The 13,062-nt window shown below is 47.6% G+C and overlaps 1 protein-coding gene across 2 annotated transcripts in view; it reads left to right on the top strand.

Annotated features, from left to right (window-relative positions):
* The first annotated feature begins 763 nt into the window (after positions 1-763).
* TUFT1 (tuftelin 1) overlaps positions 764-13,062 on the top strand; it is a 28,378-nt gene continuing 16,079 nt past the window's right edge. Inside the window, exons 1-3 of one of the 2 annotated variants that reach the window (XM_081113076.1) lie at positions 764-885; positions 12,253-12,327; positions 12,737-12,838. In XM_081113076.1, the coding sequence (XP_080969202.1) occupies positions 826-885; positions 12,253-12,327; positions 12,737-12,838 (237 nt within the window). In that variant the 5' untranslated portion in view covers positions 764-825. The remainder of the gene's footprint in view (positions 886-12,252; positions 12,328-12,736; positions 12,839-13,062) is intronic. The other variant, XM_081113077.1, reaches the window with a different exon arrangement.

The following is a 13,062-nucleotide window of genomic DNA, read 5'->3' as shown; positions in this document are numbered from 1 at the left end:
TAGCCCAGTGGAGCAGCCACCTGCAGAGAGCAACTTGGCTGGGAAGAGGCTCCAAGGTCTTGCTTGGCCATGCTCTCTTTCAGACCCTTAAGATGTTAACCTGAGCTTGGGGAGCAAATGCCACTGGAGAAATTGAGGCTCATCCTTTCTTAAGAATACAAATTCCTTTTAAGGACACGTCCCACCTCTCCCAACCATATAAGGGCAGCTTTGGTATAATAGCTTCTGCAAAACAAGCCCCACCCAGAGCTAAGCTGGCTTTGACTTTGGCCTGGGCGTCCTGCCAGGGAAGGGCACCTGCCAGACTGGCTTAGGCCAGTCTGAATGAGCTGGCCCTTGATGCTTGCATTTCTATGGTGGAGGAAATTTGTTCAGCTTCACAAAGCCTACAGGCTGGCCTATAAGTAGAGAGAGGAGAATGTCTGGAAGCTTTTTAAAAATTCATTGTCTAGGGGCAGGCAGGGTGATTATCTCTTACCAACACTGATCTTCGAGTTGAAAGGAGGAGACAGCAAAACTAAGGAAGAATGGTTGAGGCACAACCACACGTGTTAGACAAAACTTGAGTTAAATTGCTCCTGGCAGCGCCCAAACACCTTTAACGTAAGTCAGACCTAGCCCAGATGGGCGTGCCCTGAAACCTCTAAGCCACGCCTATCTCGCTCTTTTGCCCACTCGTTGGCGAGCGACGCCTTAGGGGCGTGTCCTGCCGTCAGGCCCCGCCCCCGACGCGCCTATACAAGGGGGCGGTTCCGCGCGCGCCCGCCCAGTAGGAGCCGGACCGCAGTGCTGTAGGCTGGGTGCGGCGCCCCCCGCAGGGAGAAAATGAACGGGACGCGGGGCTGGTGTTCCCTGCTGGACGTGCACCCGGAGGAGCAGACCGCGGTAAGAAAATGAGGCTTCACCGTCTCCTCAGCTCGGGTACATTTGGCTTCCAATTCCGCCGCTCTCGCGCCCCGCGGCGAGCTCGCTGACATCACCTGGTGCCGCGCTCGGTGCTCGGTCAGCTCCTGGCCGCGTTTCTCTTTTCTCCCGCCCCGCGGCGGGCAGGGCGATTCTTGGGAAGTCGGGGGATGGAGACTCTTCGGAGGCTCGAGGGCTCCGGGAGGTCCTGCCCTTGGGGAGGACACTGCGGCTCCTGCCCGTGACTCGGCGCGGGTCTCCCGTGCGCGCTACTCTGGCGTCCTGTCGGCGGTAGATCGGGTTGTAGGAGAATGAGATCCAGGGACCAAACCCCTGTGCTCTTTTGGGCTTGGGTTAGGCTTTTCTGTGGATCCTAGTGACTTCAGCGGCCCTTCCAAGAACTTTTCGGTGCTTTGGGTGATCAGTAACCAAGGGTAGAGAGTGAAATCGTAGGGGGCTTAGACTGGAGCGTGGGGGCCCGTAGGATTCCAGGTTCGCCGGGATAGGCCGGGAACGCTCCGCTAGCAGGGATGGCACTGTCCGCGTGGGGGTCACCTCTCTGCTAGGATTTCTTCTTCCCCTTTACAGCTCTCCTGCTCCCTTCCCCCTATCGGCCAACCGATAGCTTCCTGGGGCGGTTTATTGGTTTTGCTTCCTTCTCCAGCATCCCAGGCTAAGGGCGAGAAGATGCCGGAACCTGGGGTGAGAAGGGAAGGGAAGGGGCTCACGCGAGGGTTTCTGCACAGACTGAGGGTGGGGGAGAGAAGGGAGTTCCCCAAGGCTAACCGATCCGCCCTGCTCCCCTCACTCCCTGGCTCCCCGTCCTCTCCCTGCCCCATATGGGCTGACCATATGGTTTTTCCCCTCCGAGAGGCAGAGGCAGGTAACTTGTGGCGGAGGGTTTCTAGGCTCTGCTGGGGAACTTAATCCGGAATAGGTGTGTACTATTTCACCGATTTCCAAGCTATTGTGGGTGAGAGTGAAATGGGAGCCAACCCGATGGGGAGTTTGTATCCCTCCCTCCCTTCCCCCACCCTGCACTCGGGATCTGATTCCCTTCCCCTCTTCCTGTCTCAGCAAGCCCCTGAGGTAGCTAACCCAGCTGCACCCGATTGGCTCTTCTTCAAAGAATATTTACGGAATAGTTGCTCGTTTCAAGTTAGGGTAGAGATGGTCGCTGTTCGCAGTCCCTCTCCGTTTCTGCCACCTTACAAAACAGATCTTGCTGCTGCTGCACCCCAGTCCACCCCCCGCCCCATCCCTAGTCTCTGTAGCCTGCCACTCCCCAGCTATGGGGTGCTGCAGTGACGGAAAAAATCCATTTCCTATTGTGTCTCAGCTCCAAGCCCTACACCGTGCTCCTGCTCACTGTTTTGGCATGGTTGAGGCAGCACCATGGGTATGAGGAAAATAGAGGGAGGGCTGTTTGTGCTTCGCTCTGCTTGCTCTAGAATAGATCCAGAAAGGTCTGAAGACTAAGACACTGGCAGTGTTGAGAATGAACTGACACCCTCTTCCATCCCTTGATGTTTTGCTGCTTGTCCAGTAGGGCAGAAAGTTGGTAGGAAAATCATGAACAAGGAATTCTAACCGCAGTTGGAAGCTAACCAGAGACCTCTAGAGCAAGGGGAGACAGAAAATCACTTTTATTCCTTCTTTCTAGGTTGGAGTTGAGAGTTATTTACTTCAAAGCTGGGAATGAAATAATCATTGCCTAGATCTGATCTTGGAGACATTCCTGAGCTCTTTCTTAAGCAGGAGGAGGGGATGGTAAACATTCACTCCATCATGGCACAGGCTTCGTCCTGGATTCCTCTCCTCTGAGCGAGCCTGCAGATAGAATTTATGGCTCTGAACAGTCCCCAGGAACTGTCATATATGCACACCATTGAGTGAGTGCTCAGTGCACGAGCACATGAGTAAGTAAATGAACAGATGTTTCTTCTGATGTCAGCAGTGTAGACAGTTTAACCAATTGGTGTGTCCTGGTGAGAGTCAGGACCCTGGGACTCTCCTGGCAGTTTCCCACCAGCCAGGCCGTGTGCCTTAGTGCGCCACACATGGGCATGGAAATATGGCTCATATGCTCTCTGGGCTGTTTTTAATTGTTGGAGGTAGAAGCAGCCGATATAAGGAGCCAGTGTGTTTCAAACTGCAGATCATAACTGTTAGTAGGTCTGAAATCAACTTAGTGGGTTAGAATCAGTATTAGAAAAGAAATAGATTCCAATTATATGACATGATGGCAAAGACAAAACTATGGAGACAATAAAAATGATCAGTAGTTTCCAGGAGTTTTTTTTGGGGGGGGGGGTGCGGGGGGGGCCGTGTGAGGGGGTGATTAATGGTTAGAGCAGAGATGATTTTTTTAGGGCAGTGAAAATCCTCTGTAAGTATGATATAATGATGGATATATATCCTTATACTTTTGTCCAAACCTATAGAATCCATAACACCATCCACTTCATTAAAGTGAACCCTAAGGTGAAATATCAACTTTGGGTGGTTATGATGTGTCAATGTAGGTTCATCCTTGGTTTTAAAAAAAATATACCAGCCTAGTGAATGATGTTGATAATAGGGAGGTCTATGCGTGTAGGGGGGCAGGAGGTATGTGGGAAATCTTTGTACCTTCCCATTGATTTTGTTTGAAACCTTAAAACTGCTCTAAAAAAATAGTCTTAAAAAAGGAAATAGAAGGAACACTCTCAGAGTGTTAGGATAGACATTTTTGGCAAAACTTTTGTTTCAGTTATATATATGTATACCTAGTGTGTGTGTGTGTATTGGATTGTGATGTAAAATGTATTTTTTAGGTCAAAAGTTTGTAAACAACTGTAGTAAGTTACACTGGCAAATAAAAACACAATCAACTTCAAACATTAGATATTCCCATTAAGCTTCTTTGGTTATAAGCAACAGAGTGACTCCACCTAACTTAAGCAGGAAAAGGATTTATTAGAAGGAAAGGGGGAGCTCAAAAAATATAAGGGGAAGTTTAAAAGGTCTGAACCAAGGGAGTCCGGGGCCTATGCAGGTGGAAGGAACTAATGGAGGGGTTACTACTAGGTGGATTGGTTCCAGCTGTTTTAGGTATTTTTGCCATTCTGCTCAAGATTCCAGGAAGAGGATGCCATTGGCCCCATGACCTCTTTGGCTAGGGCAGGGGGTTCCTTGATGACAGGCCCATCCTTGATTGACAGGAGGGAGATTCTCCAAAGCAAAACCCAAGTGCTTCTACCAGTGGAAGATGGAAGTTGTGTGGCAAAAGCAGCAAGTGTTCACTGCATTAGATATGGTTGGCATATCTCTGATTTTCTTTTAAAATAATTTTTCAGCCCTGGTTGGACGTCATCCCATGCAACCAAAGGTTGCGGTTCGAGTCCCTCCTGGCCAGGGCACATGCCCAGGTTGCCAGCTTGATCCCCCCAAGGGACATGCAGGAGGCAGCTGATGTTTCTCTCTTTCCCTCTCCCTTCCCCTCTCTCTAAAAATCAATTTTAAAAAATCTTAAAAAAAAAATCTTTTTTCAGAGGAAAAAATATGCATGATTTTTAAAAGATCTAATAATAGCAGAAGGCTTTTAAAAGAAAATAGCAAGGCCCTGGCTGGTTTGGCTTAGTGGTTTGGCTCATAGGACTACCAACCAAAGGGATCACAGGTTTGATTCCTGGTCAAGGGCACGCACCAGCCCCAGTCCACGTGTCTCTCTTACATCGATGTTTCTCTCTCCCTCTCTCCATCTTCCCCTCTCTCCCTCTCCCTTCCACTAAAAAGAAAAAAACAATGGAAAAAAATATCCCTGGAGTGAGGATTAACAACAAAAAGAAAAATAGTAACTAGTTCCCTGCCTCAAGTCCTCTCCATGGAAGTAGCCACTTTCAACTCTTTTAACTCTTTTGTCTGGTGTTTACCCCATGTTTCTAAATAATGTTTATAGTGATGCTTTTTGATCTGTTAGTTTTAGACAGGTATTGATTACCTGCTGTGGGAATTACAGAAAAGTTTATACTCCCACCCCTTACACCCTCTCTTTTTCTTCTCCCATTCTCTTAATGTAATTACATCTCAGTTTTTGGCTAAACTATGATTTTTGTGATTTCTATTAATAACATGTGGTTAAGAGCCTGCTTTTGGGGGTCTGCCCTAGTGGGCTACCAGGGGTTCAGTATTTGTTTAGCTCAAGATCACTTCGATAAATTACTTAATCTCTTCAGTCTCATTTTCCTCATCTGTAAAACAGGGATAATAATTGCACCCTTCTCATAAGGCTGTAAGGATTAAATAAGGTAATGCATAGGAAGCCACAGTGCCTGGCACATGGTACATGCTCAGATATTAGCTTTATTTTCCATTTGCTACTTTCCGGCTTAGACTAGACTGTTGTGCCTCCCCAGAGACACTGGCCAAGGCATAGAGGAGCTGTCTGGTCCGTCAGTGTTTGCTCCTTCTCATTATGTTTGTTCTTATTTGTTCCTTTTCCCATTCCTCTGCCAGTGGAGGAAGGAGACACCTGAAGATAAGAAGGGGCCTGTAGGTAGACCCGGGGTGAAGACCTGAGTGACCTTTGCTAGTCCCAGCTCAGCCAGGACTGACTTAGACAGAGTGATGGTCAAGGTTCACATTTTGGCATCCCCCTCTGGGCCCCTTTCCTTCTCCATGGGCAGGGCAGCTGGTGTCCCGTGATGGGCTCTTTGATCAGGTGATTCCCTTTAAATTATCTATCAGTGTTACCCTTCCTTAGATATGTGCACGTTTTTCATCCTCTCTCATTTTGTATCTTGATTAGTCTTGGTCAGAGAGGTTCTCTCGATGCCCTGGTGAATTTGGAATTTTTTTCCATCTGTTGCACCTTTGCCTTTACCTTGGAATAGGTGTCATTCCTTTAGGACCTCAGAAAGCTGAATTTGTCTAATACCAAGTCTTTCCTGAGCCCCATTCTTTTTTTTTACTTTTTTATGTTTTTATAGATTGTTTTAAAGAGAGGGGAAGGGAGGGGGATAGAGAGATAGAAACAATGATGAGAGGAACTTTGATTGGCTGCACGCCCCCTACTGGGATCAAGGCTGCAACCCGGCATGTGCCTTGACCGGAAATAGAGCTGTGACCTCTTGCTTCGTGGGTCAATGCTCAACCACTGAGCAACACTGGCTGGGTGAGCCCCACTCTTTAAAAAAAAATCTATCTATCTATCTATCTGTCTATATAAAAGCCTAATATGCAAATTGTCCCCATGGGAGTTTGACTGGGAGACTGATCGCTTGCTATAATATGCGCTGACCATCAGGGGGTGGCATGGAACAAAGGATGGCCCCGGCTGGCAGCTGGAAGGCCCCAATCGACCCTGATAGCTGGCCAGGCCTAGGGACCCTACCTGTACACAAATTTTGTGCACTGGGCCTCTAGTGTACACACACACACACACACACACACACACTCACACGTAAAACACTAAAGCTGTGATTTATGGAAGGCTTACCATGGGCTTCATTTTATTATGACAGATTTATTGAGATATAATTTACATACTGCAAAAATTATTCTTTTAAAGTGTACAATGGTTTTCAGTATATTCAGAGTTGTACAGTCAAGACAAACAATTTTAGAACATTTCACCCTCCCCAATGAAGAAACACTGATTCATTAGCATCACTCATGCCCATCTCCCACTTCAAGCCCTAGACAACCACCAATCTACTTTCTTTATGGATTTGCCTATTCTAGATGCTTTATATAAATGTAATCATAGTTATGTATGCAATTCTTTTTGACTGATTTCTTTCAATTAGCATGATGTTTTTAAGGTTGATCCATGTTATAACATGAATCAGTACTTCATTCCTTTTAATGGCTGAATAATATTCCATTGTATGGCTATGTTATCACGTGTTCATCTTGGATAAATGTTGGTGGATATTTGGATGGTTCCTACTTTTTGTCTATGAATAATGCTGCCATAAACATTTGTTGACACATTTTTGTGTTGACTTTTGTTTTCATTTTTCTTGGAGAGAAATAACCTAGGAGTGGAATTGCTGGGTCAGAATATTTGCATTTTAAAGTAGGATTCATTGGGAGTCATTGATGCTTACTCCAAACGAATGAATGAATTCTAAAATGATGGAAGCCCTGGCTGTGTGACATCTGGGTGGGGAAGAAACTCCTGGGCAGAGGCACCTTTCAAGTTTGGTGACTGGCTCTTCCTTCCACTCATGATGACACCTGCCCCAATCTCAAGCCATAAATTCCTCCTCACACCATTTCATCTCCTTCATTCATTGCCAGAGTCTTAACTTTCAGGAGCATTACAGCTGAGGTGTCCAGGTCAACCAGGAATTTGGGGAATCCTCTGCCAGAGGATCTGGAAGAGGAGGCTTACTCAACCACCACGCATTTGGCACCAACGTTGGCCCATATTTCTCCAGGGTGGGTGTGCGCGCGCCCAGATGGTTTCGGTTGCAGGCACGTGCGCTCAGAGCAGGTGGGACGAGCTTCCCTGCTGCTGGTAATTCTGGTAGATGCCTCTTTGGGTTATACAGAGTCTTGTGAAATACCTTTGTTTCCTGGGGTGGGGAGGGTTAGTTGGAGAAATGGGTATGTGCCAGGGAGGCTTGTGGCCCAGATTTAAGCCTGGCCAGCAGGGACAGGAAGAGAAGAAAATACAGGGTAGGATTGGAACGGGGAGATGAAGGAAGAAAAGGAAATGGGGTCACAAAAGGGAAAAAAATCACAAACAAGGTGGTCAGAGACTAAAGCCGGCTGGGTCATTGGTGCCAGCCCTTTGAGGGGAGGGGGCACTGAGGCACCACCCCTTCACCTGCATTGGCTGGGCATGGTGGGCAGGTTTCCTGGAGAGAGACGGCTCAGCAAAAGGGTGTGTCCTTCAGAGCTGAGAGCTTGGGAGCCCACCCTCCTCTATGTGTGCACTCTCCCTGCTAGGCCCCAGCTTTTCCCGTGCCAGGGCTCCAGGCGATGAGATGGGCTGCCCCATCCTAAGTCCCTTTTTCTCATTCCACCTCCCAGGCACCCCGTTAGGCCTCTGAATAGAGGTTTTCCAGCCCATGGTATTGGGCAGGTAGCCAGACAGAAAGCAAACACCTGCTTTGTTGGCTGATCTGTGGGGAGGAGTGGGAATGATTCTTTGTGTCAGACTCAATAAAGGGCCACGTCTGGCCCAGAGGGCTCTGCAGAAGGCAGGACCAAGGACACCTGACACCTGCAGGCTGAGTGGGCTGGAAGTCTCAGCAGAGAGGGGATAGGCCCCCAACTCGCTATCTGGCCCTCTTCTTTGATTTTAGTGGGGCTTTCCTCACCCTGCCTCTTGGGAGCCAGTGTTTCAAGAGGCTAGCTATTCCCATTTCTCAGAGCGGGACAACTGAGGTGGCTGTTACTGCAGTAATGTGAGAGAACATATACATTTGGGTGGAAGAAAGGATGATTGAGGGACAATGCAGTGGAGTAGCGGGTTACAGGATGAAGATGAATTAAGGACGCTGATTTCCAGCTCAGGGGCAGTCTGCACTTCCCTTATTTCCTCTTAGAAAGACCCTTGACCCTCACCCACCCCTCAGTCCGCATGGCCCCCCTAGAAGCCTGGGGAGTGGGGTTGGGGGATACCTAGATTTTTCCCATAGATCTTTCCCTGTTCACATAAGCCTGAGATGTGAGAACCTCTGGGGCCTCCCTGTTTATCTCCCAGCGTCTAGATCTCTAACCCCTCAGCTATGTGTTTACCCCCTCCCTCCCGCTCGGGAGGAGTGAGTCACAGCTGGAGATGTGTTTGAACAGAGTGAGAGGCCGCCTGTAATTTGAAGGTGGCTGGGCCTCTCCCCAAGACTGTTTATGAGGTTAGAGGCTGCTTACCTTGTGATTAGCTCTGTTCCTTTTTCCCCTGGAGAAGAATGCTCCACTTTGTATCCTGCCCTTCAGAGAATCCCAGTGGGACCACCCTGCTGGACACTTGGGGGCATTCCTAAAGTGCCCGGAGCGCACTGAAAGCCCTGAGGTCACTCTGGCTCCAGAAACCAACCAGGGGCACCCAGCACAGAGGGGCCCGGGTTTCCCCCCTGGACTCTGGGTTGGGGTTGTGCGGTGAGGTCTGTGCCCTTGCTGACTGGGTTCTCTGAGTTTGGAGGATGAGGTGCCAGAGAGAACCCTAGATTTAGTCACAGGCTCCATTTAGACAGTTTGCCTCACTTTCACCGCCCCCTCCCTCCCCCCTCCCTCCCCCCTCCCCTGTAGTCTTTCCAGAGCTCCTTGGGAAAGTAAGGCTGTGATTTATGGTTTGCAAAGCACTTTCACACTGTGTCTACACATGTCCCTACCTGCCTAAAGGCAGGGTAGGTATTATCGTTCCCATTTTGCAGATAGGAAACTGAGGCCCAGAGAAAGAAAGTGATTTGCTAAAGGATGAATTGCTGTCAGTTGGACTCAGACCTCACCTCTGACTCCAGGTTTGGAACTGTCCCTCCTCTCTCTTTTTATATATTTAATTACTAGAGGCTGGATGCACGAAATTCCTGCAAGGGGCTCGGATGCTGCTGCAGCCTCTGCCTCAGCGCTCGTAGCCCTGGCTTCATCTGGAAGGACATCTGGTCTAATTAGCATATTACCCTTGTATTATATAGGATAGGAGTGCTGCACAAATACATTTTTGTTGCTCATTTATATCCTATAGCTCACTTTTTCACTTAAAATTAATTTTGAAATTCATTCATGTCGATGGAGGTAGCTGTGGTCCATTTATTGCCACAGCTGAATTTCATTGTACTAATACACCGGAGTTAATTCATGCATTTGCTTATCAGTGGACCATCTGGGTTGCTTCCAGCGTTTGCCATTGCCAGCAATGCTGCTGTGAGCATACTTCTACGTGCCTTACTTTGATACTTCCTAAATCTGTAAGTTGGTGGCACTGGTGTTTTGACTTGCAGTTTCTTGATTACTTATCCATATCCATTAGTCACTTTTATTTCTTCTCGGAGTTGCTTTTCTTAGCCCTTGCTCATTTCTCCCCTTTATGCCCCCCACCTCTTAGTGCCTGCTTTCCGCATTATTTTATACCGCTTCTCTGAGCTGAGCACTCTGACGTTCTCACCTGGAACACATTTTTCAAGTAGACTCTAGCCAGGCATTGTGCTAAAAATAAGCTCTCCTTGTTGTCAAGGAGCTTAGGATTTTATTGGGGGAGATGACGGAATAGTAGTTAACGAAGGAATGAGGTGGGTCAGTGTGAGCAGCGTGGGATGTGTAGTGTGCAGGGAGCAGGCCCTGACTGAGGAGTGCTGGGGTAGGGCCTTCAGAGAAAGGATACCCAGGCTAGCTACGGAGGCTCAGTGGGAATGTTTCAAGGAGGCGAGAGAGGGCGGGTGACCCCGGAGGAGAAAACAATGCCTGCGCCTCTGGGGAGGTGGGAGCATGTGCTGCATTAGAAGACTGACCAAGAGAAGGAGAGCTTTGGATTGGACGCCTTTCTACAACTGGATTAGGGAAGTTTGGGAAAGTTAGAGTGTATAGACCAGGGATCCTCAAACTACGGCCCGCGGGCCACATGCAAATACAAATATTCTATTTGTTCCCGTTTTGTTTTTTTACTTCAAAATAAGATATGTGCAGTGTGCATAGGAATTTGTTCATAGTTTTTTTTTAAAAACTATAGTCTGGCCCTCCAACGGTCTGAGGGACAGTGAACTGGCCCCCTGTTTAAAAAGTTTGAGGACCCCTGGTATAGACAGTGTTAGGCCCCATCATGAGGTGACTTTAATGCCACAATAAGGAGTATTTCATTTTTGTTTGCTTGTTTTTTAAGCATTCTATTTAACAATAACATCCATCCATGAAAGTGCATATGTCATAAATGTACAGTCAAGCAATTTTCACAAACTGGACACACTCCTCTAACCAGCACCCAGATAAGAAACAGGTCATTACCAGCAACTACAGAAGTGTTCCCTCTTGTCCCTTTATAGGCATTAACTACTCTCCACCCTGAAGGTAACTATTATCCTGACTTCTAAAGCATATATTAATTTTGCTTGTTTTTATACTTTTTATTGAAATCATATAGTGTACTTTGGTGGTGTCTGGATTCTTTTGGTTAACATTACTGTGAGGTTTATCCATGTTGCATGTACAGTATTTCATTCTTTTTCTTGTACAATGTTCCATTGTATGGCTATGTCAAAATCATCCATTCTACTCGTGATGACTATTAGGCTAATTTCTAGTTTTGGGCTATTAAAATGCTGTTATGAAGATACTAGTATATGTTTTTATAGGGAACATATGCCAGCATTTCTGCTGGGAGGATAGCTAGGTGTGGAATTGCCATGTTATAGGGCATGCCTATGTTCACCTTTGGTAGATTTTCCAAAGTGATTGTGACAATGAGCAGTCCCACTGCCAGTGTATGAGAGTTTCCATTATTCCAAATCCCCCACCATTTGGGTTTTTCTGTTTTCGTTCTTATGGGTAATTTGTACTATTATCTGTGGTTCTGGTTCTTTGATGATGATGACTAATGAGGGTGAATCCTTTTTTCATGTTTATTGACCATTTGGATATCCTCCTATGTGATGTGTTTATTAAATTGTTTTGCCCATTTTTCTGTTGGGCACTCTCTCCCTCTTTCTCTCCTTCCTCCCCCACCACTTTCTCTCTTTTTTAAAATACTTTTAATTTGGAATCATTTTATATTTACAGAAAAATTACAAAGATAGTACAGGGAACTCGTGTTTTTCACCCAGTTTTCCCCAACTTTAACGTCTTACACAGCCATGGTATATTTGGTGTACAGGAAGGAATCTGCTTCTTCCATTGAAATGAGGCTGATCTCTAGATAAATACCCATTGTCTTGCCTTCTTTCATTTGGATAATTTTTGTGTGGCTCATAGAAACAGGAATTTGGATTCAGATACCTTCCCATAGTTTGGTTCAGGAAAGATATCCTGGTCTTGTAAAATATATCAATAACTTCTTGGTTGGCTGTCAGGTGCAGAAAATCTGGATTGGGGATGACCTATCCAGGGATGCCTTCTTCAGGGGAAAGGGAGTCCATGCCATGTGCTTCCTGTAATCTGAGGACCAGCGTGGCCCCTCTGGAGCTGCGTGGAGCAGCGTGCTGTGTGGTCTCTGGTGCCGGGTAGAGCACTGTCAGAAGTCCCGGAGGCAGCCTGCCACACTGAAGTGGCCTGACCTTGGGCAAGCTGATGTGTCACCTCTCCAGACCTCAGCTTTTCTTGTCTGTGAAATGGCGACAATAAGGCCCACCCCACAGGGCTGGCAGAAGTGCACCTGGGCCAGTCGTAGACCGAAGATAAAGGTTATGTTGCTGTGATTGTCATTATTAGGGCAGCGTGGACATTCTCAGACTGACTCTCCAGAGCGAACTGACAGGAGATGAACTTGAACACATAGCCCAGAAGGTATGGAGGTCTCTGGTGGGGTGAGGCCTCCTCCTTTGCCGCTGACCCCTCATTCCAGTGCTGCCTGGAGCCGCCGCTGCTGCTGCCTGGGAGCATTTCCTTTCCGGCACACCCAGCTGACCTCAGCGCGGCGCTGCTTTGGAGGATGGGGAGACCCCCCTAAAATGGAAACTAACCTTCAATTTCTACTAATTTTCTCCGCCTGGTGTTCTTGCTGCTGTGTGGCTTCTGGTAGAGGTTCTGAGATGAATGTTTGGAGGGGAAGGTCAGACTAACCCTTCAGGTCTTTGGAGGAGCAGGTTGTCTGCATTGGTCAAGGTGCAGAAGTTCTGGGCTTCCTATATGGTGTCTGAGCCACCTCTCTCTCTCTCTCTCTCTCTCTCTCTCTCTCTCTCTCTCTCTCTCTCAGGCGGGCAGGAAGACCTATGCCATGGTGTCTGGCCACTCACCCAGTCATTCTCTGGCCTCAGAACTGGTGGAGTCCAACGATGGACATGAGGAGATCATTAAGGTAAGCTAATTCACCCTCCATTCTTTCTCCCACTGCATGGGAGAGGCAGCAGTGGCTGACTTTGCCAAAGGGAACTTCTGGTTTGACTAGGAAGAGCTGGACCTGTGACGCTAGTTCCGGATCATCTCCTGGAAAAACCTTAATTAACACCAGGAGACCAGTCAGTCTGTAGTGACTTTGATGCAACCTGGTCCCGGACATGGGGATGGGAGGGATGACCTTCT

The sequence above is a fragment of the Myotis nattereri genome (genome assembly GCF_964212035.1).
Source record: "Myotis nattereri genome assembly, chromosome: 18".
Classification (NCBI taxonomy): Eukaryota; Metazoa; Chordata; class Mammalia; order Chiroptera; family Vespertilionidae; genus Myotis; species Myotis nattereri.
The sequence above is the reverse complement of the archived record's forward strand: the minus strand, read 5'-3'. Positions and strand labels throughout refer to the sequence as shown.